The 15,617-nt window shown below is 36.2% G+C and overlaps 1 protein-coding gene across 1 annotated transcript in view; it reads right to left on the minus strand.

The window, feature by feature from the left end:
- The window catches only part of LUZP2 (leucine zipper protein 2), a 386,482-nt gene extending 382,588 nt beyond the window's left edge, over positions 1-3,894 (minus strand). Inside the window, exon 1 of the mRNA XM_070957545.1 lies at positions 3,812-3,894. Within this exon, the coding sequence (XP_070813646.1) occupies positions 3,812-3,873 (62 nt within the window). The 5' untranslated portion in view covers positions 3,874-3,894. The remainder of the gene's footprint in view (positions 1-3,811) is intronic.
- Positions 3,895-15,617: the final 11,723 nt, after the last annotated feature.

Here is a 15,617-nt window from a genome sequence, read left to right on the forward strand (position 1 = left end):
TAGTACTATTGAAATATACTGGTAAATACAGTTCAAGATACTAACTTATTACCTTTGAAGATTTAAGAGTAGACAATCTGAAAGACATATATGAACTAGCTCAGTCTTAAAGTTCAACCACCACCTTTCCATTCTTGGTGCACTGTTGCCTTTTGAAGCATCTTTAATGGTAGCATATTAGCTGATATAGCTTACAGCTATATATCTTAATACTTACTTTTTTATTGTTCTTGGATATATTAATTCATTTGTTGTATATTAACAGCAGGGGTTTTTCATTTTCATTTTTACAATTACTTAGGTATGTATATTATTGAATGGTTGCCATAACACATTTAACTCATGGTCATAGGTAAAATCAGTATGTATGGAATCAAAAAAAGAGTTAGAATCATCAGAAATGGAGTTAGAGAGAGAGAGTTTAATCCCCAAAAGTTTGAGGTTTTTTTTAATTAAAATCTTCTCCCCAGGTCAACCATATAATACCCAAAGTGCCCCATCTAAGATAAGACAATCAGTGTTCTCACTGCCAAAGTCAAGGTAGTCAGGAAACACAGCTTCCATACTTTATATAGCCTGACTAGGTGGCTCAGTGGCTAAGACACTGAGCTTGCCGATCAGAAAAGTTGGCAGTTCGCCGGTTCGAATCCCTAGTACAGTCTCCTGTGTGAGCAGGGGATTGGACTAGATGACCTCCAAGATACCTTCCAACTCTGTTACTGTTACTGCTTGGCTTCAACAACTAACTAAACCAAGGGGCTACTTACAGAGATCTTTTCTGCAAATTTTTACATTATAAATTGACAGAAAAATACTTGATATACATACATATATATATATATATATATATATATATATATATATATATATGTGTGTGTGTGTGTGTGTGTGTGTGTGTGTGTGTGTGTGTGTGTGTATGTATATGTATGTATATATGTATATGTATATATATGTATATGTATATATGTATGTATGTGTGTATATATATACATATACATATACATATACATATACATACATACATACATACATACATACATACATACATATATATATATATATATATATATGTATATATATATATATATATATATATATATATATATATATATATATATATATATATATTTCCTGCTTACAGGGCAACTATGCCTGAGCTAAGCATTTTCACACAGCAGGATAACAGAGTCCCATCTTCAGTACAGCAACTGTTCTTTGAAATCTTCTCCGTATGGCAATTGCCTGAACATTAGCCATATGTTAGAAAGGAACAATCTGAGATGCTAAAAACTAAATGACATTCTTCTAGAATAAATTATAGGAGAAATGTCACTGATTTCAGTAATTTCATCAAGGTAAAAGTCTAATCAAAGACTACAGCTCCCACAGTCCACATTTCCTAAAGTAAGGTCATTGCAATGAAGCAATAAACAAGACTTTTTATTGCTTAAGTAGATACTTAAGCAGATACTTTTATTGCTTTAGTAGACACACCTTACAACAAACTTTTTTCTTCCTATAGAGGGAAATCTCCTAAAATATGCAGATTATTGTTACTGGGTCCTAATATGTGAATTATTGGACCTGTTTAATGGAACAAGCATTCAAGAAAAAAATTGATTGCATTATCTCAAATCCTCTACATTTTTACTACTACTGGAATGTAACCTATTTCTTTAAAACACCACTTTGTTAGTTTCTAATGCCAAATGTTCCATTTAAAACCACTTAATTGGCATTCCTCAAAAAGCTAAAGAAGTTCCAAGAAGTCATTTCTAAAGACTGAATCTGTATGTAGTACTCTATTTTCAATCTCAGAAAAACTGTTTCTGATGAATTCATGCAAAGTAACTTTATTTCTGAAAGTTGTCAGAACATGCTTGTACTGGAGTATCTATGAAAGTCTATTTTTCCAGTTTTGTTTTGTTTTTTCAATTCTATTTTTTAAAAACCCCTCTAGAAGAAAAGGGAAGTGATTGTTTCAAATTTTGCAGCTTTTATTGTATTGCAAGGAACATCTTTCTCTTTTTTGTGATAGCCTTTCAAAGTTTACTAGAGAAGATCTTAAATTAAAGCTGATCTTTTAATCAAATGTCCTTCTACCAAGTCTCTTCAAGTTTTCTTCTAAAAAAATTGCTGCGGAAAGACAAACAATTATATTCATTTTCTACATACTACATAAAGGAGATAAATTGGCAAGGCTAAAAGAACTTCACTCAAAAGTCCATTCATTTGCTGGACCATCTCTGTCCTCCACTGGGATTTAGCTCTGGTATCATTTGGAGAGATACCTAAAATTTAAAACTACTCTAGATTACTCATACAGCTTGATACAGAGATACATAATAAGACAATGTTTCCCAAATCACTTCCTAAACCAAAGTGGATCCTCAGATAATAGGCAACTCACAGTACAAAGTTCCAAAGGGATCTTTAGAGTCTGTCAAGTCACATAATTATTACAGTGGTTCATGACTAATTAAGCAGGAGAGAATATTCAAGTTTTTTAAAAATATATATATAGACAGTTGAGTAATTTGTCCTATGTTTTATTATTTGGTTATTTGTGGTGACTTATGACTTCCTGAATTCATTCTTTCTTGGTTTCACTTGTACTTGACAGGAGTCCTTCTATAGGAGGATTATCTTTAAAAACCCAACAGTTTAGCAAGTAATCTTGCTTCAGTGACTAAACACTTAGAACTCTAAATAGAAAAAGCTTTTCCAAATCCACTGTAAAGAAATATTGCTAGAAAACATAACTTGGCAGAAAAGCCTACAAGCGTTTCTCCCATGATAGGCATAGCTTTGTGCAGGCTGTTTATTGCATTTCCCAGAGACTTAGAAGTTTACCAGATACATAATAAGCAACAAAGCAAAAGATTGGCACTCTCTCATTTATAGGCTTCAGAAAATTGAAAAGCACACACTGATAGTAAGGCTGCTGAAGAAACGATTTGTTCAGATCATACCATGCACACAAGCATTAACTTTCTATCTGTGTACTGAGTGACTCTATATCAGATTTGACTTGCAGGACAGAGTGTGTGTATGTGCGCATATAATCTGATAGTGTGTACTCCAGAATAAAGATCACATGTACATCCACGACTGCAAATCCTACATTTTACCAGCTTTTCTCGTTCATTGCTAAAAAGGTATTCTGCAGGAAAACTGTATTAATGGAACTTTTAAATAATCTTAATAGCATCCCAATGTCATCTTACCCTTATGCTCTTCACAAATATAAACAGAGCACCAAGGCTTTTTTTTTTTTTGTTGCAAAACTCCCAGTGAAATAAAACCGGTCCATGCTTTAAGGTTTTGTTTTGAAATCAAATGCAATGTATAACAAAGCCAAGTACATTCCATATTCTTCTGGTGTAGTTTTTGTTTTTTGCATTGGAGTACATAAAAAATTACTAGTGCTGGATGAACATTTATTGACATAAGACACTGTTTTGCTTAATCACAAATGCATTGGGTCACTGCAGAGCTTGGAGTTTTCCTCTTATTGACTAAGAAGATGAATGGACTTGACTAACTAGCGAATGACCCAGAATCAAAGTCTCTTAAGCACCGTTTTCCTTCTCTTTCTCTCTGTATGTATGAGAGAGACAGAGAGAAGCATTGTGAAAAGGGGGGAAAGGAAAATAAAAGCTACCCTAGGATCTGCACAACAGAAGATGCTGTCTGAACTTCCAAAGCAGGAAAAAGCTGGAACGAAAAGCCTGGCTTAAAAAAAAAAAAAAAATCACCTTAACCAGCTTCTCAAACCCCCGTTCCAAGTCAGAAACAGCTGGGTACTCACCTGGTACTGAGAACCAGAACAGGCAAAAGGAAGAGCAAATATTCAGTCAAGATGAATTTCATTTTGCAAAGCGTGGCTGTTTCGTTCTCTGGAGCTGCTCGGCACTCTTCCTCTCTTGATTCCTCTTGTCTTTCCCACCAGCTCTCCGATTTCTAAAGTCCTTCCTCTGCAAAGAAGCTGCTCCCGCGGATGACAGTCAGTAGATCTGAAAAAGCAGGCAGACCAACACACTGACTAATGAAGGCAGCCTAGAGTGGGGCTTGAGCTTCAGGAGTGATGTCACAGGCAACGGAGCTGCTGCTGCTACTAGTCTCATGCCTGATAGTCTGTGATTATTCAACACAGGGACTCTATTGATGTCCTGAAGGATTTGTTATTACTAGCAGTTTCAGTGGCAACAGCAGAGGGAAGTGAGCACCCAGCAGATGCTGCTTCCTGTTAAAGGCTCATCCTAAATTCCCCCTAAAGAATCAAAATGTCGAATGAAAGTTGGGTCATTTGCATGGAGACCCAGGGTGAAGACTTGTTTAAATGAACAGCCAAGTTTCAAACTCACCTCCTGCTTGCTGCAAGTGAAAGGCAGCTCTTCAACTCACTATGAATAAGAAGTTATTGTAGCAACTGGAAGCATATTCCTTAGCAGCTAGGAAGCCAACACTAAATGGGTTTTAAAAAAAAAAATCCGGAAGTCTCTTCTCTAAAGATCCAATTGTCATCATTGGAAATCTTTATAAAGGTCAATCCAAATGTAAGCTTTCTTTGGGTGTTATCCTGATAATCATTCTGTTTAAAGAAGCAACATTTGGCATCAATTATTAAAATTTTAATTTGAGGGGGAGAGAAGAAGAGGGAATTAAAACTCCTTCAAGAGGGTTTCTTGACATCACTTAAAATCCATTTGCCAATGAAAGTTAAAGTCCTGAATGTCCTTCACAGTCCCCAAACATAAATAAAACTCTATTCTTGGATAGTAATAGGTTTCTACAGTATATTTTGGTTATGTCAGAATTTAGACTTTTAAAAGATATTGCAGTTTTATGAAATGAGGGTAGCTTGGTCTGGAAAGGAAATGTGTTTGCGCGGGTCAGGATAAAAGAGAATTCAGTTGCCTGAATACATAAATTGCTCATGCAGAAAGGCATTTAAAACATTTTAAATGATTTTCTGTATTACAGAGAGGCAATATATATCGAAGGCAAAAGCTTCCAGAAGATTGGGTCTTAGAACATTTGAAACCTATTAACTAGAGGCAGGCTAACGAGAAGCAAATTTCCTTTAAATGGCAAAATACTCGTGTGAAAATTAATTGTCACACAGTGAAATGGCAAGATGTCCTTCCTATTAATAGAAATCATATAATGGAAGTTGAAATGTATACATTATGTTGTATCATTAATGAATGACATTTTGTATTCAACTTCAATGAGAAAAATATACTTTGCCCTCAATGATTTCTAGGTTTACTTCCTTTCTCCCTTCTCCCTTCTTACCTCTTCCTTCCTTCCTTCCCTTCCTTCCTTCCTTCCTTCCTACCTACCTACCTACCTACCTACCTACCTACCTACCTACCTACACAGCACCTTCCTACTGTGTTGGGCAGCATAGATTGGGAAGAGTCCATACTAGGTGCAAGAAGTGCTGTGCAGATAGGGGAGGACAAGAAAGATTTACATGAATGCCATGTAGGGAAAAGTATTTGTGGAGAGAGGGTGATGGGAGTCCATCAAGATGCACAGGAAGTGATGGTGTATGTGGGCAGTGTGGGCTTGAAATAGTGTGTGGTCATTCCTTCCTTCCTTTCTGTTCTTCCCTTTCTTTATTTCCCTTCTCTTCCTTTTCCTTCCTAGCAGGCAGGTAAGTATTTGCTGCTAGCTGGGGAAAAGAGTAAAGGATTGCAAGAGTAGCTGGAAAACTACTCAGCCCAGCAGTGCCTAAGTAGCCACAACTTTCCCAAATTTCATTTGCTTAGGAATAATGAGTCCTGGCATTCAGTAAGTTAGTTCATTTGGGGAAACTTTGTTGACATGTTTTTGCCAAAAAGTTACAAATAATCAAACACAAATGTTAGCAATTTATAGAATTGTTCTTAATTCTGTAACCCACCCAAACTTAATGAATTGGGTAGACTTAGAAATATTAATTATAAGTAATATAATTTAGGTAAACAAATAAATATGTTTATATAAAGGGTCTCTCTCCCTCCCTCTCACTCTCTCTCTCTCTCATCTCACAGCAGGTTGGATACATTTTTAAACAGAATATGGATTGCAGCAATTATTTTTGTAAGAATATTGGATTGCAGCAATTATTTTTGTAAGAATATTTATAGTTTCTACATAATGCCTCTTGGAAACAAATTTAATATGGAAGGCTGGGAATATTTTTTTATGAAGCCATCTTTGTGTTTATTTTTTCCCCCAGAAAATAAAAGAATTGAAATACTTCTTTAAAAGTAAAACCAAAGGAAGCCTTTATTGGCCTGTAGATTCCCCCATACTGGAGTTCTTAATTGTAAATTATGAAACATTAATTGAAAAATATATGTCTGCAAGGATCAATATTCTTTCTTTCTTTCTTTCTTTCTTTCTTTCTTTCTTTCTTTCTTTCTTTCTTTCTTTCTTTCTTTCTTTCTTTCTTCCTCTCCTCCTTCCTTCCTTCCTTCCTTCCTTCCTTCCTTCCTTCCTTCCTTCCTTCCTGTTTCATTGTTTTCATTCTTTACCTTTTCCCAAACTTTAGATGGGCTGGATATGGAGAATTGAAGTGCTTCAAACTCTGAATCTCTCTGACCTGCCTCAGGTCCAACCTCTTTTTCTGAGATTTCTGAGCAAAACATTTTCCTATTGGGAAACATTAGCTAGAGAACCATAGAAAGAGGTAGGATGGTAGAAGCTGATATTAGATTCTTGCTTCCAAGTTTGGAAACTTGCCTCTGTCCTTAGAAGTAGAAAAAAATAAGCATTCAGATAGACTTAAATGTGTACCCTTAGAACAGGAGTGTCAAACTCACGTCATCACAGCGGCATCAAGTCCAGACGTATCAGGACTTTTTACCCCCTTTGCTAAACTGGGCATGGCTGTGGCCAGCACATGATGCATCCGGCCTACAGGCTGGGAGTTTGACAGCCCTGCCTTAGAATAATACCAGTAGTTGTTTCTTCTCAAGTTTACTCAACTTTAAAGGGATGTTTATTATCACTGGAGAAAATATAGGACAACATATTAACAACTTGATTACGTAAACATTTGTTCCTCACAATTCCAGTGATGTAACTTTCAAATGATCTCAACATCTTTGAATTTTCCTCCCAAAACAGTCAATAGCTTTTGTAGATATAACTAAGTACATAAAGTATTAATCAACCATTATTAACAAGCCAGTTTTTTATCTACGACTATGCAGTATGTCATGTGTAGGAACCATAGTAAAAAGGGTGGTGGGAAAAATACAGGCAATTTAAGAACACTTAAACTTTTATTCTTATTCAACTGTTTTATTTACTGTAAATATTTTTATTAAGCATTTAAAAAAAGGATTTTTTAAAAAAGACAAAAAGAGCAGAAAAATTAATGATAAATATGAAGTGAAGAAACAAAGAATTTTTAAGTATAAGAATTAAGTTCAAAATTTCATTAATTGTTTTAAGTAATTTTCTTTATTATGCATTTTTAATTTTTTCCAGCCATTCTTAAAAACCATGAGCTATATATAGGAAATATATTCAGCAGCAATATTCAACACAGTGTTGAATATCCTAAAATAAGTTTAACAATTACAGTAAATCCTAAAATAAGTTTAACAATTACAGTAAATTCTATTCAAGCTTCTGATTATGTATTCTGATTTAATAGATCCTATAGAATCAGAATATTAAGACTTTCGGGAAAGAAAAATCCAAATTTGGAAGTGTCGGAAACTCAAATGTTGAATTATAGTCCAGAATTGGCTTCCAAGTTGAATGAAAAATTCTGTGTCAGATTTACTTCTGAGATATGAAATTAGTTAACCATCGAAGCATACTTCCACAACTGAATTTGCCATTCTTCCATGAATGGAATTATAACTATTTTCAAGTAAGAAGCATGGCAAATTGCTAAAGTAGTAACCATGCACAATAGTATTTTAGTATACTTTCTGGAAATATAATATTTAATAAGACAATAGACTGGAATGAAAAATCAGCTTTTAGAACTTGTTTCTTTCTGGAATATATCATATTCCAAAATAGTTGCACTTTACAACATAGCCATTAAACAAATAAAATCCAACAAATTTTAGATAATGCATGTCCATTTTAGCAATTATTAAGATTTTTCTAATTCAGCCATGTGACACAATCTTTTACCTAATTTTTGCATTTGTTTTAGTGTTACACTGCTTATTTGAAGATATTGACAACATTTGGTTATTTCTGACCATCCTGAAGGAAATGTGTCAATTTTTTTTGACCTACCTCTTACTGATAATCAAGCTTTGTGTCTATAGTGTTTCATTGAGTGAATTTCTTTACAACATTTAACATTGCATTGTGTCATTCCAATTAAATTTTGTTCAGTCCATCTGGTAATTCTGCTCTATCAATAGATGTAGTCAAGCCATAAGGTGATACAATCCAATCTGTTATCCAAGTTATAAAGCTAGCTTGATAATACAGTTTGAAATTTGGAGGGATGCCAGACAACTTCATCTTTTCAAATCCTGTAGTATCTTGAATTTAATCCATGCCTTTTATTGGACTATATGTAAGTTTTTACTTCCTCTGCCAGTCATTTAATAACTTAATTTTTATTTTTATTGGATACAAAATTAAGGCTTAGTAGAATATTCATGTTTACAGCTCACCATTCATGCTCACCAAGATAATTTCAGCTTTTTCCACCTTGTAATATGTGTTTTAAATTATTTTTCAATGGGTCTTCATTTTTTTCTTATCTATTTGACCTTTCTAGCAATAATGCCAAACCCTATTATTTGGTGCAAATATTGCTTTTATTCTTTGGCTTTCTGTCATGACAATATTTTAGTTTTACTGTTATTTATCCAATAATCAGATATACCAAACCTTATTGCAGTATGTATTGCATTATCAATTCTAAAGATTCCTTTGGTTGAGTAAGTGCAAACATGACATCATTAGCATATACTTACAATTCATAGCTTGAGATGCTAATATCCATTCCAAGATTCTGTCTTCTTGATGTATCTTCAGTGTCTCTTATTTTTAGCGGTCTTTGTTTATTTTATGTCGTGGTTTATATGTTTCTGTGTAATAAGCTGCCCAGAGTCACTGGACAGTATATAAATGTGAAAGTAAAACAAATCTGTCAGTAATGCTTCACTATATCAGTGAGGAACACTTCAATTCTGTCACTGACTTCAAAGTGGGTAGACTGAGAAAAGGAATTACAAAGACTGATTTCTTTGAAAAAAATAGCTTAATTAAAAATAATCAAAATAGAATAAACTAAAAGCCAAGTTCTTTCTTAATTATATTAGCCAGCCATTCAATGCAAAAGTGTTTTTGTCTCATCTGAATTCTTCTTGTAAAGGGCAGTGATAGTTAATTCTGATGATCATTAATCTCTGTTTACATATCCTCATCCTGAACACCATCTCTCTAACTTTCTTCCCATTCAGTAGTTATGTTTTTGCATTTCTCAAGGTCATAACCCATGAACATGATAAAACTCTGTGATCCACATGGTTCTATGCACTAATCAAATTGTTAGCATCAACACATGTGAGGAGTCAGAGGTGGGTTTCAGCAGGTTCTGACCAGTTCTGGAGAACCGGTAGCAGAAATTTTGAGTAGTTCGGAGAACTGGTAGTAAAAATTCTGACTGGCCCCACCCCCATCTATTCTCTGCCTCCCAAGTCCCAGCTGATTGGGAGGAAATGGGGGTTATGCAGTAACCTTCCCCTGGATTGGAGACAGAATGGAGATTTTACAGTATCCTTCCCCTGCCATGCCCACCAAGCCATGCCACACCCACTAAGCCACACCCACAGAACCAGTAGTAAAAAAAATTTGAAACCCACCACTGTGAAGAGTACTCAGTCAAACGTTTTAACTTGGTATTTCAAAAGGCATTCTGTAATGACATCAAAAATTCATAGGAGTCGTATTACAAGAATAAAGGTTTTTTATGGGCTACAAAGAAATTCAAGAACAACAAAAGGTATATAGAAAAGCAATAAATAGCCACTAGATGTGAAAAGAGGTTTCTTAAATTATTAATTAAAGTTGCTTGTAAATTATCTGAATTTGGGGCAAATGAGGCAATCAGATCTGAGGATGTTTGATTATTTAGTATGCTGCTAAATAAATAGATCACGAGGAGCTTTAAAATGCTACTGAAATTCAGGAAGTGTTCATTAAAATGGCAAATACTATTTGGTATTGTTATGTAGGTTATGATGGAAGGATGATATGGCAAGAGATATTTTGAGGTTATGATAGAGAAGGCATAAATATTAAAAGCCATCATAATGTCTTTAGAGAAGACTTTAGAGCCTTGATAGTACAGTGGTCTACGCACCCTGTTATTAACACAGCTGCCTGCAATTTACTGCTGGTTCGAATCTCTCCAAGGCTCAAAGTTGACTCAGCCTTCCATCCTTTCTAAGGTAGGTGAAATGAGGACCCAGTTTGTGGGGGCAATAAGCTGACTTTGTATAAATATACAAAAGTGTGAAGGCTATTGCTTAACGCATTGTAAGCCGCCCTGAGCCTCCAGAGAAGGGCGACATATAAATCAAATTAAAAAAAAAAAATGTATGGGATATTTTGTGAATTGGGTTTAATGGATAAATACATCTTATGTAAGAAAACAACAGTGATACTTTTATATGCACAAAGGTGGAAGGATTTACAATACAGTGAAAGAATGGACAGTGAAGCTGATAGAATTGGTGAAGTTGGTAAAATTGGCAGCTTTGATTAAGGAAAAGTCTTTGAATAATTTTATTTCTACTTGGAAAACACTTGGATTTTTGGGACAATAACTGAAAGAAATGAAATGTTAATTTTGGGAAACAGGATTGAAATATATAAAGAGTCCATTGAAGTCAATAAATTTAAATAAACGAATAAATAAAAAATGTGCATAGTGAAAACAAAATAGATAGCAAGACATTTTCTTCCTCCATTTATAATTCTACAATGAACTCACATTAATCTGAATTATTCATCACACAACAAACTATAAGATTTTACTATCAGAGTATATATCATGACAGCTTTTCATGGAGAATTAAGCTAACAACAGCTACATGACATTGCGGTTTATGTTCTACTTTTGTAATCACTGTTGATGTTGTCTTTGGGGCTTCCTTCACCCCATCCTTGAAAAAAAGAATGTTGGATTAGATGGTTCTTCAGTTTAATCCAGCATTTATTTAATGCCATTAATTGACCTAGTATAAGATTTTTTTTTTCACAGTATCTTGAAAGTATGGTTAATAAAATGAATCATATAGTATAGAGTGTAAGGAAGAGGACTTTGATCATAATATGCAGGGGTTGTAATTTAGGTAAAAGGGAATATTTTTTTAAAAAAATAAATACATTTCTGAGATAATATTTGAAAGTGACTCAGGCAGATGCTAATTATGGTCTAATTCATTGGACCATAAGGGGAAGGGGTGACACAATTGCAGGTTTCTATTATTATAGCCAATCTAAATAAAATTACTTTTAGCCTTCCATAGAATTGATTTCCTGATCTGGTCTACCTAGTAGGCTTTACATCAAGCTCATAATATAATCACTGATGAAGGTGATGTCATAATATTAAGTTCAAGTGGAACTTTTCCCAGAATGATTCTAAAGAAGCTATATACTTTGCCCCCATCCTGGAAGGGGTGTTTCCCGGCCATGGAAACGCAGAGTTTACTTACAAGAGTGCCACAATCAAACCAGCCTTTCCAATAGTCTCTCCAGAGCTACTAAAGAACAACTCTATTAAAATGCATCTAACAAATTTGTAACATAAGACAGTAAAGTATCTTCTGGTGCATCAATTAAAATTTGCAAGTGAATTAATAATTCACAATGAAAGATAGAACGAGTCATGCCATTTGTTAATTACACTTCATAATTCTTAACTGAACCATTACTTCTCAAATTTTAAGTTGCAAAATACTGATGGTTGCAAACTGTAGAATAAAGATTACAATCCAATTGTTCTTAATAGCCTCTCTACTTTATGTCTTTGTTTAAGGCCATTTATAAGTCAGAAATATGATAAAGCCTTTTGGTTCATATTAAAGCAATAAAATGAGAGCCAGCATAATATAATGATTAAGGTGCTAGACTAGGAATATTTTGGACATGTGATGTGATACCCAGAAAAATATGGCATACTTCATTTAATCCTCCAAGGAAAGATTGAAGGCAAAAGAGATCCAGGCAGAAGAAGAACATCATGGCTTCAAAATCTAAGGGACTGGTACATTTTTTAATGCAGCTATTGATAAAAATAGGATTGCCAACATGATCGCCAATGTCCAATGACAGATATGGCACAAGAAGAAAAAGACTAGGACCAAGAGAAGCCAGGTTCAAGCCTATCCTCATCCCGAAAGTTCAGTGGATGACTCTGAATCAGTCCCTTCTTTTTAGCCAATCTACCTCACTGGATTGTTTTTGTAATAACATGAACATACAGCCTTATGGTTGTTGTGTTGAATAAAAAACAGGACATCAATTTAACAAATATAAAGCAAGTAATATTTAAAGAACTTCCAAATGATAGGAAAACTATTGTTATACAAGCTCCTATAATAAGCATGATATTTAAAAAAAGAAAACTGATGGAAAAAAGAAATCCTATTAGATGTAATCATACATATGAACTCATTTCAGTTTCATAGGATTGATGATTCATTATGTACACTGGATCAAGACTTATTTTTCTAAAATATTCTGCAATATAGGGCCAGGGTTTTTTTTCTCAAAAATAAGTAAAATAGTGCCAAGCTAACACTTACAGGCAGTGCCCAAATATTTACTGTTTAATAATAACAACGTCATTAATGCCACTTTTTGAGCCCACATCTTTATGGCCTGCCCATCTCTAAGTCTGTATTCCATTGTGTTAGCCTACTTCTGCTAACTAACTGAATGTTTCCTGCAATTGATGCTACAATTGATGCCACAGAGTATTGCCGATGATAGCAGTAGCAATAGCACGTAGACTTATATACCGCTTCACAGTGCTTTACCGGCCTCTCTAAACAGTTTACAGAGTCATCATATTTCCCTCAACAATCTAGGTCCTCATTTTACTGACCTAAGAAGGATGGAAGGCTGAGTCAACCTTGAGCCGGTGAGAATCAAATTGCTGACAGTTGTCAGAATTAACCTGCAATACTGCATTCTAACCACTGCACCATCTTTCTTAGAAAATCCAAGCATATTAACCAGTCATGCCAACTTTCCTAACATCCCACAAATCCAAACAATTAAAAGCAACAAATTTCCAACATACCCTATTCAATAGTCATTCATCAGTGTCTTACCACAAACACATTAAAATATGTAACACAAAATGTTACATATTTTCCTTGTTGTGGGGTTCTTTTGACTATTATTTTGTTCTACTACCACCATTAACCTCCTTTGAGGTTTAGAATTCCTTAAGCATCCAAGAAAGTCAAATATGATTGTAATATAGAATAGAACAGATGCTTCATTAACACAGGAAAAAGGGGCAAAATTATTTTTTTAATTAAATAACTAAAATGGTTTATAAATAAGTTCATTTCTTTTATTTATCTAAATATTATCAATACCTGCCTAACCCAGAATTAAAAATATTCATGGTGCTAAGAACTAAAACTCCTGTTGTCAAAAATTTAATCTCTTTCCCCAAAAAAAGATGAATTTCTTCCTTTTAAGTGATTAGGTTTAGAAGCATCAAACCTGATGGGAAGAATTCTACTTGTACCTTTAGCTTACAGAAATTGACTGGTGCCTTCCTCAAAGGAGATGATGATGATACATGATTTGGCTTCCAGGTTATTTTTTTATGCATGCATTTAGCGATAGCACTTAAATTTATATACTGCTATGCAGTGCGTTAAAGCCTCTCTAAGCAGTTTACAGAGCCAACATATTGCCCCCAACAATCTGGGTCCTCATTTTACCCACCTCGGAAGGATGGAAGGCTGAGTCAACCTTGAGCCGGTGAGACTCGAACTGCTGAATTGCTGGCAGCCAGCAGACGTAGCCTGCAGTACTGCATCCTAACCACTGCGCCACCACGGCCCATTTCACCAGTTGTGCAATATATGCTTTTATATTTGTTGGTTTGGTCTTTGATCATTAATACATGATCCTTTCTGCAACTGTGCTACTTATGCCATTAAAAGAGTAAATTGGAAAATTCAAGAATTTTTTATTTTATTTTTATTTTATTTTGAATTTGTATACCGCCCTTCTCCCTGAGGACTCAGGGCGGTGAACAGTCAAATAAAAACATCAAATACAAATATTAAAATACAGTTAAAAATATATATAGATTTGGCCCCATTAATTAAAACGATAAACAAAACAATTAAAAACACTTAAAAAGAATTAGGCCAGCCCAGCTTGTTGGAAAAAGAAGGTTTTAAGGGCTCGGCGGAAGGCACTGAGGTCATGGATTCTCCTTATCTCTGGGGGCAACTGATTCCAGAGGGTAGGTGCCCCCACAGAGAAGGCCCTCCTCCTGGGGGCCACCAGCCTGCATTGTTTGGCTGATGGCACCCCGAGGAGGCCCTCTCTGTGGGAGCGCATGGGTCGATGGGAGGTCGTCGGTGGCAGTAGGCGGTCTCGAAGATAGCTAGGCCCTATGCCATGGAGCGCTTTAAAGGTGATAACCAACACCTTGAAGCGCACCCGGAAGACCACCGGGAGCCAGTGCAGTTCACGCAGGAGCGGTGTTACATGGGAGCGCCACGCTGCTCCCGTCACTACCCGCGCTGCTGCGTTCTGGACCAGTTGGAGCCTCCGGGTGCTCTTCAAGGGGAGCCCCATGTAGAGAGCGTTGCAGTAATCAAGGCGAGAGGTTACGAGGGCATGAGTGACTGTGCACAGGGAATCCCGATCAAGAAAGGGCCGCAACTGGCGGATCAGGCGAACCTGATAAAAGGTCCCCTGGTTACAGCCGTCAGATGTTCCTCCAAGGACAGCTGCATATCCAGGAGGACTCTCAGAATGTGAGCCCTCTCTGTGGGGGCCAAAGACTCGCCCCCAATAGTCAGTGATGGAGTCAACTGACTATATCGGGATGCCGGGAACCACAGCCACTCAGTCTTGGAAGGGTTGATTTTGAGGCTGTTCCTCCCCATCCAGAGCCGTACAGCCTCCAGGCACTGGGACATCACTTCAAGGGCATCGTTGGGGTGGCCTGGGGTGGAGATGTACAGATGAGTGTCATCAGCGTACTGATGGTATCTCACCCCAAAGCCACGGATGATCTCGCCCAGCGGCTTCACATAAATGTTGAACAGGAGGGGTGAGAGGACCGACCCCTGAGGCACTCCACATATAAGAGGCCTCAAGGTCGACCTCTGCCCCCTTGCCAACACGAACTGCAACCGGTCGGAGAGAAAGGAGGAAAACCACCGTAACACGGTGCCCCCCATCCCCAACTCTTCCAACTGGCGCAGCATGATACTATGGTCGATGGTATCAAAAGCCGCTGAGAGGTCTAACAGGACCAGAACAGAGGAGCAACCCCTGTCCCGAGCCCTCCAGAGATCATCAACCAATGCGACCAATGCTGTTTCCGTGCTGTGTCCAGGCCTGAAACCAGACTGGAA

Source organism: Pituophis catenifer, unplaced genomic scaffold (genome assembly GCF_029215685.1).
Source record: "Pituophis catenifer annectens isolate HBS135680 unplaced genomic scaffold, rPitCat1.0.hap2 SCAF_1, whole genome shotgun sequence".
NCBI lineage: Eukaryota > Metazoa > Chordata > Lepidosauria > Squamata > Colubridae > Pituophis > Pituophis catenifer.